Source organism: Haliotis asinina, chromosome 2 (genome assembly GCF_037392515.1).
Source record: "Haliotis asinina isolate JCU_RB_2024 chromosome 2, JCU_Hal_asi_v2, whole genome shotgun sequence".
In the NCBI taxonomy this organism is placed as follows: Eukaryota; Metazoa; Mollusca; class Gastropoda; order Lepetellida; family Haliotidae; genus Haliotis; species Haliotis asinina.
The window spans coordinates 72638322-72653813 of record NC_090281.1 but is presented as its reverse complement, the minus strand read 5'-3'; the positions used below and the strand labels follow the sequence as shown (position 1 = coordinate 72653813).

The following is a 15492-nucleotide window of genomic DNA, read 5'->3' as shown; positions in this document are numbered from 1 at the left end:
CAAAATATAGAGTGTTTTACCCATATTTCTGTAATATATTCGTGGGTTTTTTAGCACAGTTCCTTTCACTGTCACGTATTATGACACCAAAGTGAAACAAATAAAAATGGCACAATAAGATCTCATTACATCTATGCTAGATGGTTATTACCCATCCGAAATTTCTTTACTATAAATGGTCTATAAAGAAGATAAAAGAAAGGTCTAATTTACGGTTCTGTTGGAATGGCATTCAAAGTATAAACTGAAAAATTCAAGAACACACATTTGAAAATCAAGGCTTAGCGGAAATCTTCAGTAATCACGTTGCTATCATTAAATTTCAAGTCTCTAACTGAAGACGCAATGTTGACAAGAGAAAAATAATTCAACAAGTGAACTAATACTTTGAACATAAATGTCAATGTGATCAAAAATCAGTTGGGCCCTAATGGGCTCAGAAGCATCAAAATCTTTTTGATAAAAGCTATAACAATACAGGTTTAGTGTTTGGTGTTCGATGATATAGATTAAATTTGGTTGCCGTCGGAAAAACAAACAAACGAACAAAATCATTTGAATCGAGTGTCAATAAAATAAAAAGCACCATGTAGAAAATGGATGTTGTACTCTATACGTGTGGGGACGTCGAGACAATGGCAGTTGTAAAGAGAATTGTCGTCACGTTCAACCATTTATCTTGATGTCTTTTACTTGCAATTATATCAAAGAATCCAGTTGATTTCCAGTACTTTGCTAAAACGACCATAAATGCAGTGTACACGAATATGGATAATTTACATGGAAATACATCTATATATCAAACGAAAGCGCAGTAATATGGTACACGTATGTAAAATATAATTCTTTTTAAAAATATTGTACCAACTATATTATTCTCCAGAAAACACAGAAAGCATACAATCACACCTTTTTGTATACTGAATCTCGTTTGACACGAAAGAGCGAGACTATAATCTCTTCGGGAGTCAGAAATTATTTACATCGTATGTATTTGCACAGGGCGAGATATAATTCATTAAACGTTTACTCTGAACTGAAAACACCTTTTAAAGACAGTATATTAAGCCATTTTACCCTTGAAACATAAGTCCCACTGTTGTATAAAATTATCGTGTTTCAGAAAGCTTTTAATTTTTTAAGTTTACATGTGTGCATTTTCTTCTGTATGCATTTCAAGTGTAATCAAAATAGTAATATTTTTTTACTCACAATTGTTAGTACAAAGTTGATGACACATCTATTGTACTAATGTGTGGATACACACCACTAGAGACGTGTCTTTGTGCTCCATCAAGTATATGATATATTGGTACCTCTTTGCATTACTAAAGGCGTGGGAGTAAATTTGATGTCAAATATATGCACTATTATTGAATCATTATAATATATATTTGAAATGCATTACATGCTACAAATATTCTACAGTCATTTAATGATGACTTTTGTCAATGCACTAGTCAAATAAGGAAGAAGGAAGGCTGTTATTTTTGAGTGGGTATTCATTCCAAATTGTAGCATCCTATCTCAGAGGGCTAACACCATAGCTCATTCAGTAGAGAAAGCTTAAGGTGACATACACATACGCACGTTCGTCTTGAAATGAAATCTAAAACGCGACGTGAAATAGACGTTACTGCACGAGATACGTTTTCAAACAACCAGTTATAAGATCATACCTCACATACACAATTACAGTCTTCTATATCTAACAGACCGCAAAATCAATCCAAACTTCTTTTTTTTCACATTGTAGCAATACATTCGTAGCGACCTTTTGATATCTAACATGTTTATGAACGAGTGACGTCCCTCGGCCAACTGCCTACAGCACGTATGTGTGAGGTTGCTTTTATGCCGCTTGTAACAATTGTCCAGCATTATTACCAAAAATGAGCTTCACATGTTCTACTCATGAGGAGTATCGAACCCGGGGCTTCAGTGTGACGAGCCAGTACTTTAACCACGAGGCTACCCCTGCATGTACGTAATGAGATCCTCCACCAAAAGTATCAGTTCCATCCGTACATATATATGGCGATAACGAGAATGCAAACAACATAAAGTCAACGATCATTGCATGGGCTGGAAAAGAAATACACCGATGAAACAACCCCCTTGTCGCACACTTACTTTTTGTCGTTTTACGAATGACCATATAGATCTCTAGGGACTCGGGATTGATCTTTAACTTTCGAAATTCTGCGTTCATCAGCAACATGCCATCCTTCGTCGGTAGTTCATAAACTGAGTCGCAAGTCAAATCGATCCCAGCACAAGCCGTAGCACTGTTCAACCGATACCTTGAATGCTGTACATTTTCTATGTTACAAGGTGAACCACAGTTGAGATAACTGGCCATTTGTCTTTATAGTCGAGTAGCAAATGACGGACATGAAACTCGATCTCGAAGTAACTCCTTGATACACGCACATGTGTATTTCACCCAGTCTGTGCAACTGCCCATTGCGTACATTGTCCAGACCGCTTGCCATATGGGTACAATTTATACAGTTTATCCACACATATTAACTGCTGTTCCTTACAGTGACGAAGGGGTTCACATGGTTTCGATCACTGACAGCCAAGATGACTTGTTCCAGGAAGAAAATGCCAGACCTGCCATTGCACATGTCACTATTCAGGATCTTCAGAATGAGAACATCATAGTGCTTCCTTGACATTTGAAATCTCCCGACTTCAACCCCATGAGACGTTATCCTTCTAAGTTGACGTGTCGATATGAGAGTCAGTCTCTTTGGCATGTGTAATCTGGAAACCCTTGTTCACAGTTGGGGTAAACATCAGACAGAAGAATATCGATCCTGTCTATCTCAGTCCGATTTACCGATTATGCATAGGTGTTATCGTAGGAACAACGAAAAGAGGGTTGTGATTATGTAATTTTTATTTGAAAGAACGGAATTATTTCACACATATTTTAAGGAAGAAACCAAAAAGTACAAAACACATTCATTCATGTCATTCTTTCATCGGACATCACCATCAAATGTCTAATAGTAATGACCAGTGGCAACTCCGCCGAATCCGACTTTTCCGATACCAACTCCATTTCCGAACTGGCCGACACCAAACCCAGCAACACCATGTCCGAGTCCGTGTCCATGGACTCCATTTCCAACAACACCGACTCCATGTCCGACGTTCTTACCGTAGCCGTAGTTACTGCTGTAGGGGTAGTAACCGTAGCCATACCCGTGACCAGCAACAGCATTTCCAACTGCAAGGGGTCCAGCGATGCCGTGCCCGGAGTGTCCAAGAAGTCCATTACCTACAAGATCAACTCCATTGCCAAGTCCGCTGTAGGAATTGTAGCCATAGCCGTATCCCTTTCCAGCAACAAAAGGTGAGTTTCCTACTGCAAACGGTCCATGTCCTCCAAATGTACCAGCATGTCCGACGAAAGGACCATGTCCAACAAGACCAGCTCCGTGTCCGGCGACGAAGGCACCAGCAACACCTTTACCGTAGCCGTAGTTGTTGTTGTAGCCTTTGGGGTTGTAGCCATAGCCATACCCCTTACCACCAACACCAACGTTGCCAATAACTTCCTTTGTTGAAACCAAGACCGAGTGGCCCACCCACGAGAGATTTACCGCTGATCGGTACCTGAGCAAAGGCGGAACACACCAGCACAGACAACGCAGCGATTACGACCTGTGGAAAAATGCACAGACGAAATGAAACAATGTTAACAAGCAAAGAGAATGATCAGCGTGTATATTCAACGGGAGGATTGAGAGAAGAGACATCGAGATTCCAAATGCATTGCCGCTTTAAGAAAGATCAGTCTCAGACTTTTATGTTGACAGGTGAGCTGTCTGAGTCCTCTTATGTAACCATTGATTTCATTCAACTTACGAAGGTTAAGTGTTAATTACATTTTACAACAGTTTTTGTACTTTGACACTGACTCTGAGAAACATCATTCATCTTTAAACTAAATACGGTGACTTAAGCAAGATGACTGGAACTTGACCTATGCATGTCGATTCGACCATCTACACGCCGTCGTTATTTTTGTCAAGACACACTCTAACACTTATGACTATTGTTTAATCAGGAATAAAATGAGAAACACTAAAAGCATAAGTTAACATTGCACGTTTGACAGCGCGCCAGTGAAAGACATCTTACGAATAAGTAAAGATAAATATAAATGAAACATAAACGACATAAATTACTCAGTAAAGAAGGGTGGCTGATCTTTCATCAAATATAATATTGCGGTGTGGTACAGTAATACGTAGTCAGGAAATGTGTTACCTTCATTCTTGCGGCTGTTGAGACAGTCGATGATGATCAGAGGAGGATGAGGATTCTGATGCTAAAGACAGGAGGCACGATCCTTATAAAGGAACCTATCCTATTGATAGAATTAGCATAATAATGTATTTGACGAGAATATGCAAACTATCCACACACGCCGGGATCTCAATCGTAAATGAAGGGTCACGCTGTCAATTCAAACTGTTATTACTTCACCACAGTCTAATTATCTATTCACATTGCCTCAGGGCCATGCGTAGTATTCATTGCCTTCTTTTAGGGAAAAGTTTACTCTCACTACTGCAGTTAATTGTTGTTTAAAGGAGATACATCATGTGTCGTACTAAAATAATGAACTGTCTTTATCAAAGAGGGTGTCGGTAATGTTATCATCTTCCACTACAAACAAATGCTTCGAAGTAGTCAAGCAAGTGAGTATAGTGAGTACGCCGCTTTTCGCAATAGACCAACAGTCTCACTGCGGGGACACAGAGTTGTGTTATGTCGATTCTTTCATGACTTTTGATTCCGAAGTTATTCACAGCTGATGCAATACTTAAAGATATCAGGAACAATCAAATTAGCATTTCAGCTCAATATTTGTGGACAGTTGCTCTTTGCCCTGCCTGTGAGTTAATCCCTGAAAATGAACCCCACATATGTTTTCATTTGATCAGGCATCTTACATAGATAGTGACTTTTACACATTCCTATCCAACAAAGGCATCAGTACGAGTGTCTTTTGGGATCAGGTTTCCTAACGTGCAGAATTATCAATGTTCAACCTAACATGACATACTCTTCCTTCCTCGGAAACGCAAGCCTGCGAAATCCATTTGGGAAAACATCAGCCACTACAGGCTATTTGCCATTTGATGATGACAGTGTGAAGAAGATGGTATGAAAATGAATCGAAGGTGTTTGGTTGACTGTGTAGGGATGAAGGTGTCTGGTTGATTGTGTAGGGATGAAGGTGTCTGGTTGACTGTGTAGGGATGAAGGTGTCTCTTTGACTGTGTGGGGATGAAGGTGTCTGGTTGACTGTGTGGGGATGAATGTGTCTGGTTGACTGTGTGGGGATGAAGGTGTGGGGGTAATTACGTAGTGGTTACGGTGCTCGGTTAACGACTCGGGGATGATGGTTCGAGGATGAAGGTGTTTCGATGAAGATGTGAGAATTATATTTCTTACACACCCAGGGGTGAGAAACCAATGTGAGAAAAGTGGTATCTCACATATGTGTGAGATCGATTTCTAATCCAGTGATTGCCTTCAATCAAACAGGTACCTGTTACTCGTGCCCAAAAAACAAAAATAACCTTTAAACCTACCTGCTACTTTTGAGATTGAAACAAAACGGATATATTTATATTACAATGAAATCATTTAGAATAGATGTAAACACGAATTTAGTAATTTACTAATTCCTTTTATTAAAACTTTTGCTCATAAATTAAAAATGGCTCGAAACAATCAGTGATACCCGTGTGAACAATTGTGAGAAAATCGTCGTGAGAGATAAAGGCCATGATTCCCTTCGAATCACCAAAATGTACAAGAGTGGTACTTTTACTGCAGAGATGTGTCATGTGTCGTCTTACAAAACATACCTGACACGATAACATGACTGTCCATTGTGAGATCGACTTGTCTCGTGGTTTCTTTGTTAAATTGATGAAGATGACATTTTTCACTGATAAACCTGGTGATTTTTTCGATAAGGTTCCACTTCCAGCTCCGAGCTACCAACTGATTTCAATGTTAACAAAATCACTCATGACAGTCAGAACCATATCAAATACACCAAGGGACATTCTCGTTGAAACCATGTACCACATGGGACGTTTGCGGGGGTTCATGAGTGCAAATGGCGACACACGTTCTTTTAATTGAACATATACAGGAACTGCCTTTGTTTAGGATATTCCTCCGACACATGAAAAGTTCATGTCTTCATAATATGCAGGATGTAATCAGCTCAATTTTTCACGATGATGTGGCAGAAACTTTTCTGTGGAGGTCACCTCGGGGATGAGTACTGATTAGGAAGCCAAGTGACGTCACTCATTTATTAACGTTGTGTTGTGTATTATTGCGCAGCTGCGCCGAGAAAATATGAACTTTGAATCTATTTGACTATAAAATGGTGCGAGTTGATGGTGTGTAAGAAACATACAACTGCAGTCGTGTCTGTTGGATACCATTAATTTTACGAGTTGTTTCTAAACGTATTTAACGAGCGAAATAAGTTATAGATAAATACGTTAAGATAAATGATATCTGACAGACTCTCGTTTAGTAATCTCTATGTGGTTGACGGCACAAGGGATGATACTGTGAGGGTTAGGTGTTGGTATGAAGATGTTACAATGCGGTTGGGGTTGATGGTGTTGGGTTCATTGTTTGGTGATGAAGGTGTCTTACGACTTAGCAAGGATAACAACATAGACATAAAGGTGCAAGGAGGAGAATGATTTGGAGTTGACAGTCAAAGGATTACGTCTTCGGGAGAACCATTGCAAGTGGATGGAATGTACAAATAGATGTAATTATAGTATGTTTCTAGGTTATATCACATTAAGTTGTTACAACCCGGCAAGGAGCATTTAGCATTGTTTTGAACCTAATTTGCTTTCTTTTGTGTAGAGAGGTTTTCCTTTTTAGTAATAATACATTAGGGTAGAGATAGGTAACGTTTGGACAAATTTTTAGTTTACTAGGTAGATACGTCAGTGACCAGCATATATATTTACAGGTCACTGATTATTTGTGTCGTGGTAAATCGGAGAACGTTCGAAACGCGAGTTGGTTGGAATTAAAATAATTATCTGGTGCTAATGGACGTAATGTAAATGTAGGCTGTTGTTAGGAGAGTTCATCATATCCTGCATATAAATGTTGGATTGTTAACGTTTATGGAGTTGTGATGCTAAATGCCAGATAATAGATGATGTTAAATTCGTCAGTGAAGTGCTTTCAAATTATTAACAATGTGAAAACTGATTATTCATGAATTGAGTTGGATCAAAAAGGAAGGCTCTACTGTATATACACGAAGACAGCCAACTCAAAGGTAGACTGTATGTTTTCTTGACAGGCATTTTAAACATCAGGTCGTGCTCACAATATATCACAGATATAGAGATGATAGAGACACAAAAAAATATGTATTATGTATTGTTTATTTTAGAAAATGACATTGTAAAAAAAGAAGCCAGGTAGTATAAAACACATTCATGCATTAATTCCACGGATATCAGTTTTAAATCAGAAATTACTATCAAATGTCTTTAGTAGTAATGGTCAATGGCAGCTCCGCCGAATCCGACCTTTCCAAAGCCAACTTTATTTCCCAAATGGCTGACACCAAGACCAGTAACACCGTGTCTGGAAACGAAAGGTCCGACGAGACCATGTCCATCGACGCCATGTCCGGTGATTCCATGGACTCCATTTCCAACAAGACCAACTCCATGTGCGACGTTCTTGCCGTAGCCGTAGTTGTTGTTGTAGGGATTGTAGCCGTAGCCATACCCGTGACCAACAACATCGTTTCCAACTGCAAGAGGTCCAGCAAGACCGTGTCCAGTATGTCCAAGAAGGCCATTTCCTACAAGACCCACTCCATTGCCAATTCCGTTGTAGGAGTTGTACCCATAGCCGTGTCCCTTTCCGGCAACAAAGGCTCCGCTTCCTACAGCAAAGGGTCCATGTCCTCCAAATGTACCAGCATGTCCGACGAAAGGCCCATGTCCAACAAGACCAGTTCCGTGTCCGGCGATGAAGGGACCAGCAACACCTTTACCGTAGCCGTAGTTGTTGTTGTAGCCTTTGGGGTTGTAGCCATAGCCATACCCCTTTCCACTAACACCAACGTTGCCAATAACGCCTCCTTTGTTGAAACCAAGACCGAGTGGCCCACCCACGAGAGAGTTTCCAAGGAGAGGTACCTGAGCAAAGGCGGAACATACCAGCACAGACAAGGCAGCGATTAAGACCTGTGGAAAAAACGTATAGATCAAATGAGACAATGTTATGCTCCAAAGAAACTAATCAGCATGTATATTCACATTGTCAAAGGGAGAACTGAGAGAAGTGACATCGAGATTCCAAACACATCCTATTAAGAAAAGATCAATGTCTGCCTTTAAGTTCACAGGTGAACTTACTGAGTCCTCACCGTTCTTGTTTAAACTAAATACGGAGACAAGATGAATGGATTTTACACTATGTATGCTGATTCTGTACGTCGTTATTATTGCCACGACACATTCTAACACTTATGACTATTGTTTAAATAGGAATAAAATGAGAAACGTTAAAGCGTGAATTAACTTTGCACGTTTGGTTGTTTGATGAACCTATTTCTGGAATGTTAAGTTATTAACACTTTCCCATGTTTTATTGAAGGTAGAGAAGATGAATTTGAGCAACAATGCAAGACATCTTACAGATAAGTAAAGATAAATATCAGTGAAACACAAACGACATAAATTACTCAGTAAAGAAGGATGGCTGATCTTTCATCAAATATAAGACTGCGGCGTGATAAAGTAATGCGTAGCCATGAAATATGTCACCTTCATTCTTGCGGCTGTTGAGAAAGTCGATGACCACCAGAGGATGAGGATTCTGATGCTAGAAACACGAATCCCGGTCCTTATAAAGGAACTTCTCCTACTGGTAAACAGATAATAATGTTTGATGAGAATATGCAAAATATCAACAGACCCCGGGATCTCAATCGTAAATGAAGGGTCACGCTTTCAAGGGATACTGTTGTAAAACGTCATTATCTCATCACAGTCTAATTATCTATTCATATTGCCTCAGGGCCATGCATAGTATTCATGTCTCTTTTGTTAATACTTCAGTTGAATGTTTTCGCCACCGCTATAATGAACATGAACTGTCATCTAAAGGTGGATCGGTATTGTTCTTATCTTCCATGAGTAACAAATGCTTCGATGATTAAGGATATATTTCATTTGTATATTATGTTTGTATTGCTTAGTATACAATATGATGGATCGTTGTCTGAGCGCAAAGTAAGTATAATAGTTTTTGGATTGATCCGTTAAACTATTGGTGCTTGAAAAGAGATTTTGGGATTACAAATGAATAATTTCATGTTTAGAACTGCACTAAGACTTATTTGTGCTAAAGAGCACTATTTATAAAACATGATATACCGTTTTGACCAAATTTCAAATTGACCAAATGATCTTAGGCGATGGTAAACCTAATTATGGTAAAATGTTGATCTTAAGACATTGACTTGCTTAGTAACTCTTTTGTATTATTCACATTTCACTCATTTTATATATGTCTATACCGAATCGAGTCACAGGTACAAGTAAGTCATCTGACATAATATTCCACGATTCATCTGTTCATTTAGTCTCCATGGGTGTTTATGAAATCCACTCCTCTGATCTCAGATGGTTGTGAAGTGTTGTTCTGGTTAAATTTATCATGTGACGGTATTTGGGTGTGTTAAATGAATATTAATCTGTTTGATAAATCTTTACATAGACAAATGTATCACGTTCTTAAAGGACAGTTCGGTATTCCGCTATTGAGATTCACTGTGCAACAAAGCATATAAAATTAGTAACAAGTATCCCGCCTGTTACTGTAGTGCGACATGAACGAACCTATCTACATATCTGTTTTACATTAACTATGACTTGACCCATGTTTTAAATTTATGGTAATCAGTCTTTCATTGTGTAGGATTCTCGGTGTATTTCTCTTAGCAGAAACACAGTTTTTTTCTTAATAATTCAAAATGAAGACACATGACGAAAATGATTATATATCAGAGTGCGTATTCTGATTCACTGGAGGTGCCCGTAAAAACACATGTGTCACGGAGCTACACTCCCGAAAACAAAGTATCATCAAATGAGTAATACTAGAAAACATGGAAAAGGTTTATAGCTACATCATCATCAATTAAATGTCATTAAAGACTTATAGATTTATCAAAGACATAGATTAAGATCCCAATTAACACAGACAATTTAACGTTCTCTGGAGCGAAAAACACGGACTTGGCTACTTAGGGCGTTTTTAGTACTGAGGGTCTACGCCTAAAATATGTCCTTTGAAAGTTTCTATTGAGAAAACACACTTAAGCAAACACCTAGTCTCAAGGAATAGAATCATTTGGACATACATATACTTTGCTAAAAGGTTACCTTGACTCATAACAGTGACAAAGTATTTTACCTTAAGAAGGTGATAGTACGAGGTGTTTGGATGCAGATGTGAAGAGTATACGCGATTAACGGCATAAGGGACGATGCACTGCGGACTAGGTGCTAGGATGAAGATTTTAGAATGCGGTGTGGGGTAATGGTGTTGGGTTCATGCTTGGGATGATGACATAAGGATGAAGGTGTGAGGAGAGCGATTTGGGATTGGGCTTTGGGAAAGACGGGTTGATCGAATGTACAAGTCGAAGTGAGTGTGTTATTACATACAAAATTATTATGATCAGTCATAGACATTTAACTTAGCGATGTTTTGCATTATCTCAATAAGACCTTGGTGGTCTTATAGATAATGTTTGGACTTTTTTTTCATTCATTACACCTTTTGTGCTTGTTAAATATAATTCGGTGATCAACACACTCTTTCACTGTTCGGTGATTTTGGCATCTTGCTTAATCGCGGAGAATGTTCGAGACGCGAGTTAGTTGCTATTGGGTAATTATCATGTGCTGATGTACGTGCACGCAAATGTAGGCTGTTGTAAGGAGTTCGTCGTATACTGTATCTCCATAATGGATTGCTGACATGTATCGCGGGACTGCAATACAAAATGCCAGATTAAAATGGTGTTAACACACGTTGACTATTTTCAAATTATTAACAATGTGAAAACGGGTTATTCACGAACTGAGTTGAGTCAGGAAAGAAGATTCTACAGTGTATTTATGAAGAAAACTCAAACAGGTGTATGTTGGTCATCTTAAGCATCATAGTAATCCATTATTTTTGTGATGTATTATGAAGGAATGCATGAAAATAACTGCACGTTTAAATTATCGAGCCGACGAACATTTCTGATGTAGTCATGATGTGAACTCCTTTTCTCATATATGTAGATTCAATCATATTTTACAGGCTCTTCTGTGTGCACGCTGTTGCAAACGTTCAATAATATATGATGGCTCGATGCGACTGTGTATGCAGTGAATGCCAGTTAGTGTCTGTTGTCTTGAACATCTATAATTTACATGCAGGGAACTACTTTCTATCAAATCGAAAGTCGTTCAAGCATATTCACTTACAAACGTACATTGAGTTGTCGGAATGTAATAACTGTGGATAACAGTTGAAGGGGAGACAGTGCCTAGCAGTATATACATGCACGTATGTCCAATTCCAAAGTATCGATGGCAGACGTAATGTAATAATCTTCACTTCATGAAGGTAGTCAGTGCCTAACATAGTTTATTATTGACATCTTATGTACCTGGCAGCCATTTACTGAATAAGAAAAGAAAAAGTAACCTAAAATAGGACGATGTAAATGGTATCATCTTTCAAATTAGGCTTCATAACACATGAATTCGTTGTTTTAGGAATACTATTTTGCTGGAATCTTTACACGTCGTGCTCACAATAAATGTCAGATATGGACATGATAAATACACAAACAAAATGAAGGCAAGGAAAACCATAAGACGGACTGAAACGTGTATTCTTTATTTTAGAAAATCACATTTTAAGAAAGACAATCGCATTTTAAGAAGGAAATCAGCCAGTATAAAACACATCCATGACAGATCCAAAGACACATCCATTCACTCGTACATCAGAAACTACTATCAAATGTCTTTAGTAGTAATGGCCAGTGGCAACACCGCCGAATCCGACCTTTCCAAGACCAACTCCATTTCCGAAATAGCTGACACCAAGACCAGCTACACTGTGTCCGGTAACGAAAGGTCCGACGAGACCATGTCCATCGACGCCATGTCCGGTGATTCCATGGACTCCATTTCCAACAAGACCAACTCCATGTCCGACGTTCTTGCCGTAGCCGTAGTTGTTGTTGTAGGGATTGTAGCCATAGCCATACCCGTGACCAACAACACCGTTTCCAACTGCAAGGGGTCCAGGGAGGCCGTGTCCAGTATGTCCAAGAAGGCCATTTCCTACAACAACAACTCCATTGCCAAGTCCGTTGTAGGAGTTGTGGCCATAGCCGTGTCCCTTTCCGGCAACAAAGGCTCCGTTTCCTACAGCAAAGGGTCCATGTCCTACAGCAAACGGTCCATGCCCTGCCAGTGTGCCAGCATGACCGACGAAAGGACCATGTCCAACAAGACCAGCTCCGTGTCCGGCGACGAAGGGACCAGCAACACCTTTACCGTAGCCGTAGTTGTTGTAGCCTTTGGGGTTGTAGCCGTAGTCATATCCCTTTCACGATGCCATTTAGAAAGTGGTCAAATGCAACATATGTCATATTTGGGATTTCACTTTCTTAGTAAAGTACAAATTCTAGTACTTTTTTCGGCTGAGTCCCATCCGGGATTCGAACCCGCACCCTCAGAGTCAGGCACCTAATCGCCAGCACACAAAGTCAGCCGCCTAGCCCACTCAGCCACCGCGACTTCCACAAAAATGAAAGTCGGACAACTGGTAGTCTAGACTGCGTACTTTGTGTACCCCTCTGATGAGTGTAAATTGGCACGGCTCCCACGGCCGAAAGCTATGATTACACGATGCCATTTAGAAAGTGGTCAAATGCAACATATGTCATATTTGGGATTTCACTTTCTTAGTAAAGTACAAATTCTAGTACTTTTTTCGGCTGAGTCCCATCCGGGATTCGAACCCGCACCCTCAGAGTCAGGCACCTAATCGCCAGCACACAAAGTCAGCCGCCTAGCCCACTCAGCCACCGCGACTTCCACAAAAATGAAAGTCGGACAACTGGTAGTCTAGACTGCGTACTTTGTGTACCCCTCTGATGAGTGTAAATTGGCACGGCTCCCACGGCCGAAAGCTATGATTACACGATGCCATTTAGAAAGTGGTCAAATGCAACATATGTCATATTTGGGATTTCACTTTGGGACTCAGCCGAAAAAAGTACTAGAATTTGTACTTTACTAAGAAAGTGAAATCCCAAATATGACATATGTTGCATTTGACCACTTTCTAAATGGCATCGTGTAATCATAGCTTTCGGCCGTGGGAGCCGTGCCAATTTACACTCATCAGAGGGGTACACAAAGTACGCAGTCTAGACTACCAGTTGTCCGACTTTCATTTTTGTGGAAGTCGCGGTGGCTGAGTGGGCTAGGCGGCTGACTTTGTGTGCTGGCGATTAGGTGCCTGACTCTGAGGGTGCGGGTTCGAATCCCGGATGGGACTCAGCCGAAAAAAGTACTAGAATTTGTACTTTACTAAGAAAGTGAAATCCCAAATATGACATATGTTGCATTTGACCACTTTCTAAATGGCATCGTGTAATCATAGCTTTCGGCCGTGGGAGCCGTGCCAATTTACACTCATCAGAGGGGTACACAAAGTACGCAGTCTAGACTACCAGTTGTCCGACTTTCATTTTTGTGGAAGTCGCGGTGGCTGAGTGGGCTAGGCGGCTGACTTTGTGTGCTGGCGATTAGGTGCCTGACTCTGAGGGTGCGGGTTCGAATCCCGGATGGGACTCAGCCGAAAAAAGTACTAGAATTTGTACTTTACTAAGAAAGTGAAATCCCAAATATGACATATGTTGCATTTGACCACTTTCTAAATGGCATCGTGTAATCATAGCTTTCGGCCGTGGGAGCCGTGCCAATTTACACTCATCAGAGGGGTACACAAAGTACGCAGTCTAGACTACCAGTTGTCCGACTTTCATTTTTGTGGAAGTCGCGGTGGCTGAGTGGGCTAGGCGGCTGACTTTGTGTGCTGGCGATTAGGTGCCTGACTCTGAGGGTGCGGGTTCGAATCCCGGATGGGACTCAGCCGAAAAAAGTACTAGAATTTGTACTTTACTAAGAAAGTGAAATCCCAAATATGACATATGTTGCATATCCCTTTCCACCAACACCGATGTTGCCAATAACGCCTCCTTTGTTGAAACCAAGACCTAGAGGGCCACCCACGAGAGAATGACCACGGAGAGGTAGTTGACCAAAGGTGGAACAGACCAGCACGGACAAAGTGGCGATGACGACCTGAGGAAAATTGCACAGACCAAGTGAGACAATGTTAATCAGCAAACATGTAGGATCGCTTGGTCAAAGAGTTGACTGGACTATGAGTCACTGAGAATCCAAACACATTCTCAGTTCTTTCTATTCAACAAGAATTAAAAAGATCAAACTATTTGTTTACATGTACGTTCACTAGGACCATTATTTTGGAAGCTGTCTTTAGCACTAGGACAGGTGTAAGTGCCACACATCAAAATTAAGACACGACTACTTTAGCGCTAACAGAGATTCGAAAATCTAGGCTCGGAATGTTTAATTCATTACAATGTTTGCGTTAAAGTCGGTATATTTAAACTTGTATATTTGTGAACAGTAACCTACTTTGAATAAGATTAATAGCAAGGGTTGATATTCCATCAAACATAAAATATTGTTATGGTTTAGTCATGTGTTACCAGACAATGTGTTACCTTCATGCTTACGGCAGCTGTGGGGACAGTTGATGACCAGAGGAGGACGCAGATGCTACTGATGATAGAAACGGGAGGCCCGGTCCTTATAAAGGAACACCGGAGACTGTAAAATTTGACTATCAGTTCAAGACATTATGCATCCTCCCCGGGATTTCGATCGTAAACTTTCATGAATGGGCCACGAGGTCCTCGAGACCATTGCAAGGCATACCTCATCGCAGCGTACTTATCTATTCATATAGCCTCAGGGTTAGTAGTCTATTTTATTAGATGTATAACACGATCGCAATAAAGAACACCTGGCTGCTTGCATGTTATCTTCTTCCATGATGAATTCAGAAGAATTTTGATAATTATAGGATATACAGTATCAACTTTATTCATTATTTTAATGTTGTTGTCAAGCAAGTAACCATCAAAAACGTCATGGTTCATTCCTCAAACACATACTTCGGAATAAAAGGTTCATATAGTAATATGATGTGTTTGAATTGCCTTTTAATGCAGGAACGAAATTCGTTAAAAGATTGAAACGGAGGGGGCTT

General features: G+C 40.0%; 3 protein-coding genes across 3 annotated transcripts in view; 1 reads left to right on the top strand and 2 right to left on the bottom strand.

The window, feature by feature from the left end:
* Nucleotides 1-2987: 2987 nt before the first annotated feature.
* On the bottom strand, nt 2988-4293 carry LOC137271994 (acanthoscurrin-2-like). Its single transcript, XM_067804371.1, has 3 exons — nt 4288-4293; nt 3603-3678; nt 2988-3568 (listed from the first exon to the last, which is right to left on the bottom strand). The coding sequence occupies exons 1-3, from the start codon at nt 4291-4293 to the stop codon at nt 3015-3017; spliced, it is 636 nt and encodes a 211-aa protein (XP_067660472.1). The 3' UTR covers nt 2988-3014.
* Nucleotides 4294-5828: 1535 nt separating this feature from the next.
* LOC137274272 (large ribosomal subunit protein eL31-like) overlaps nt 5829-15492 on the top strand; it is a 329417-nt gene continuing 319753 nt past the window's right edge. Inside the window, exon 1 of the mRNA XM_067807385.1 lies at nt 5829-5835. The gene's annotated coding sequence lies outside the window, so the exon portion shown is untranslated. The remainder of the gene's footprint in view (nt 5836-15492) is intronic.
* LOC137271993 (uncharacterized) lies at nt 7581-14950 on the bottom strand. Its single transcript, XM_067804370.1, has 5 exons — nt 14945-14950; nt 14349-14495; nt 12560-12726; nt 12318-12469; nt 7581-8089 (listed from the first exon to the last, which is right to left on the bottom strand). Exons 1-5 carry the CDS (start codon nt 14948-14950, stop codon nt 7581-7583), a joined length of 981 nt encoding a protein of 326 aa, XP_067660471.1.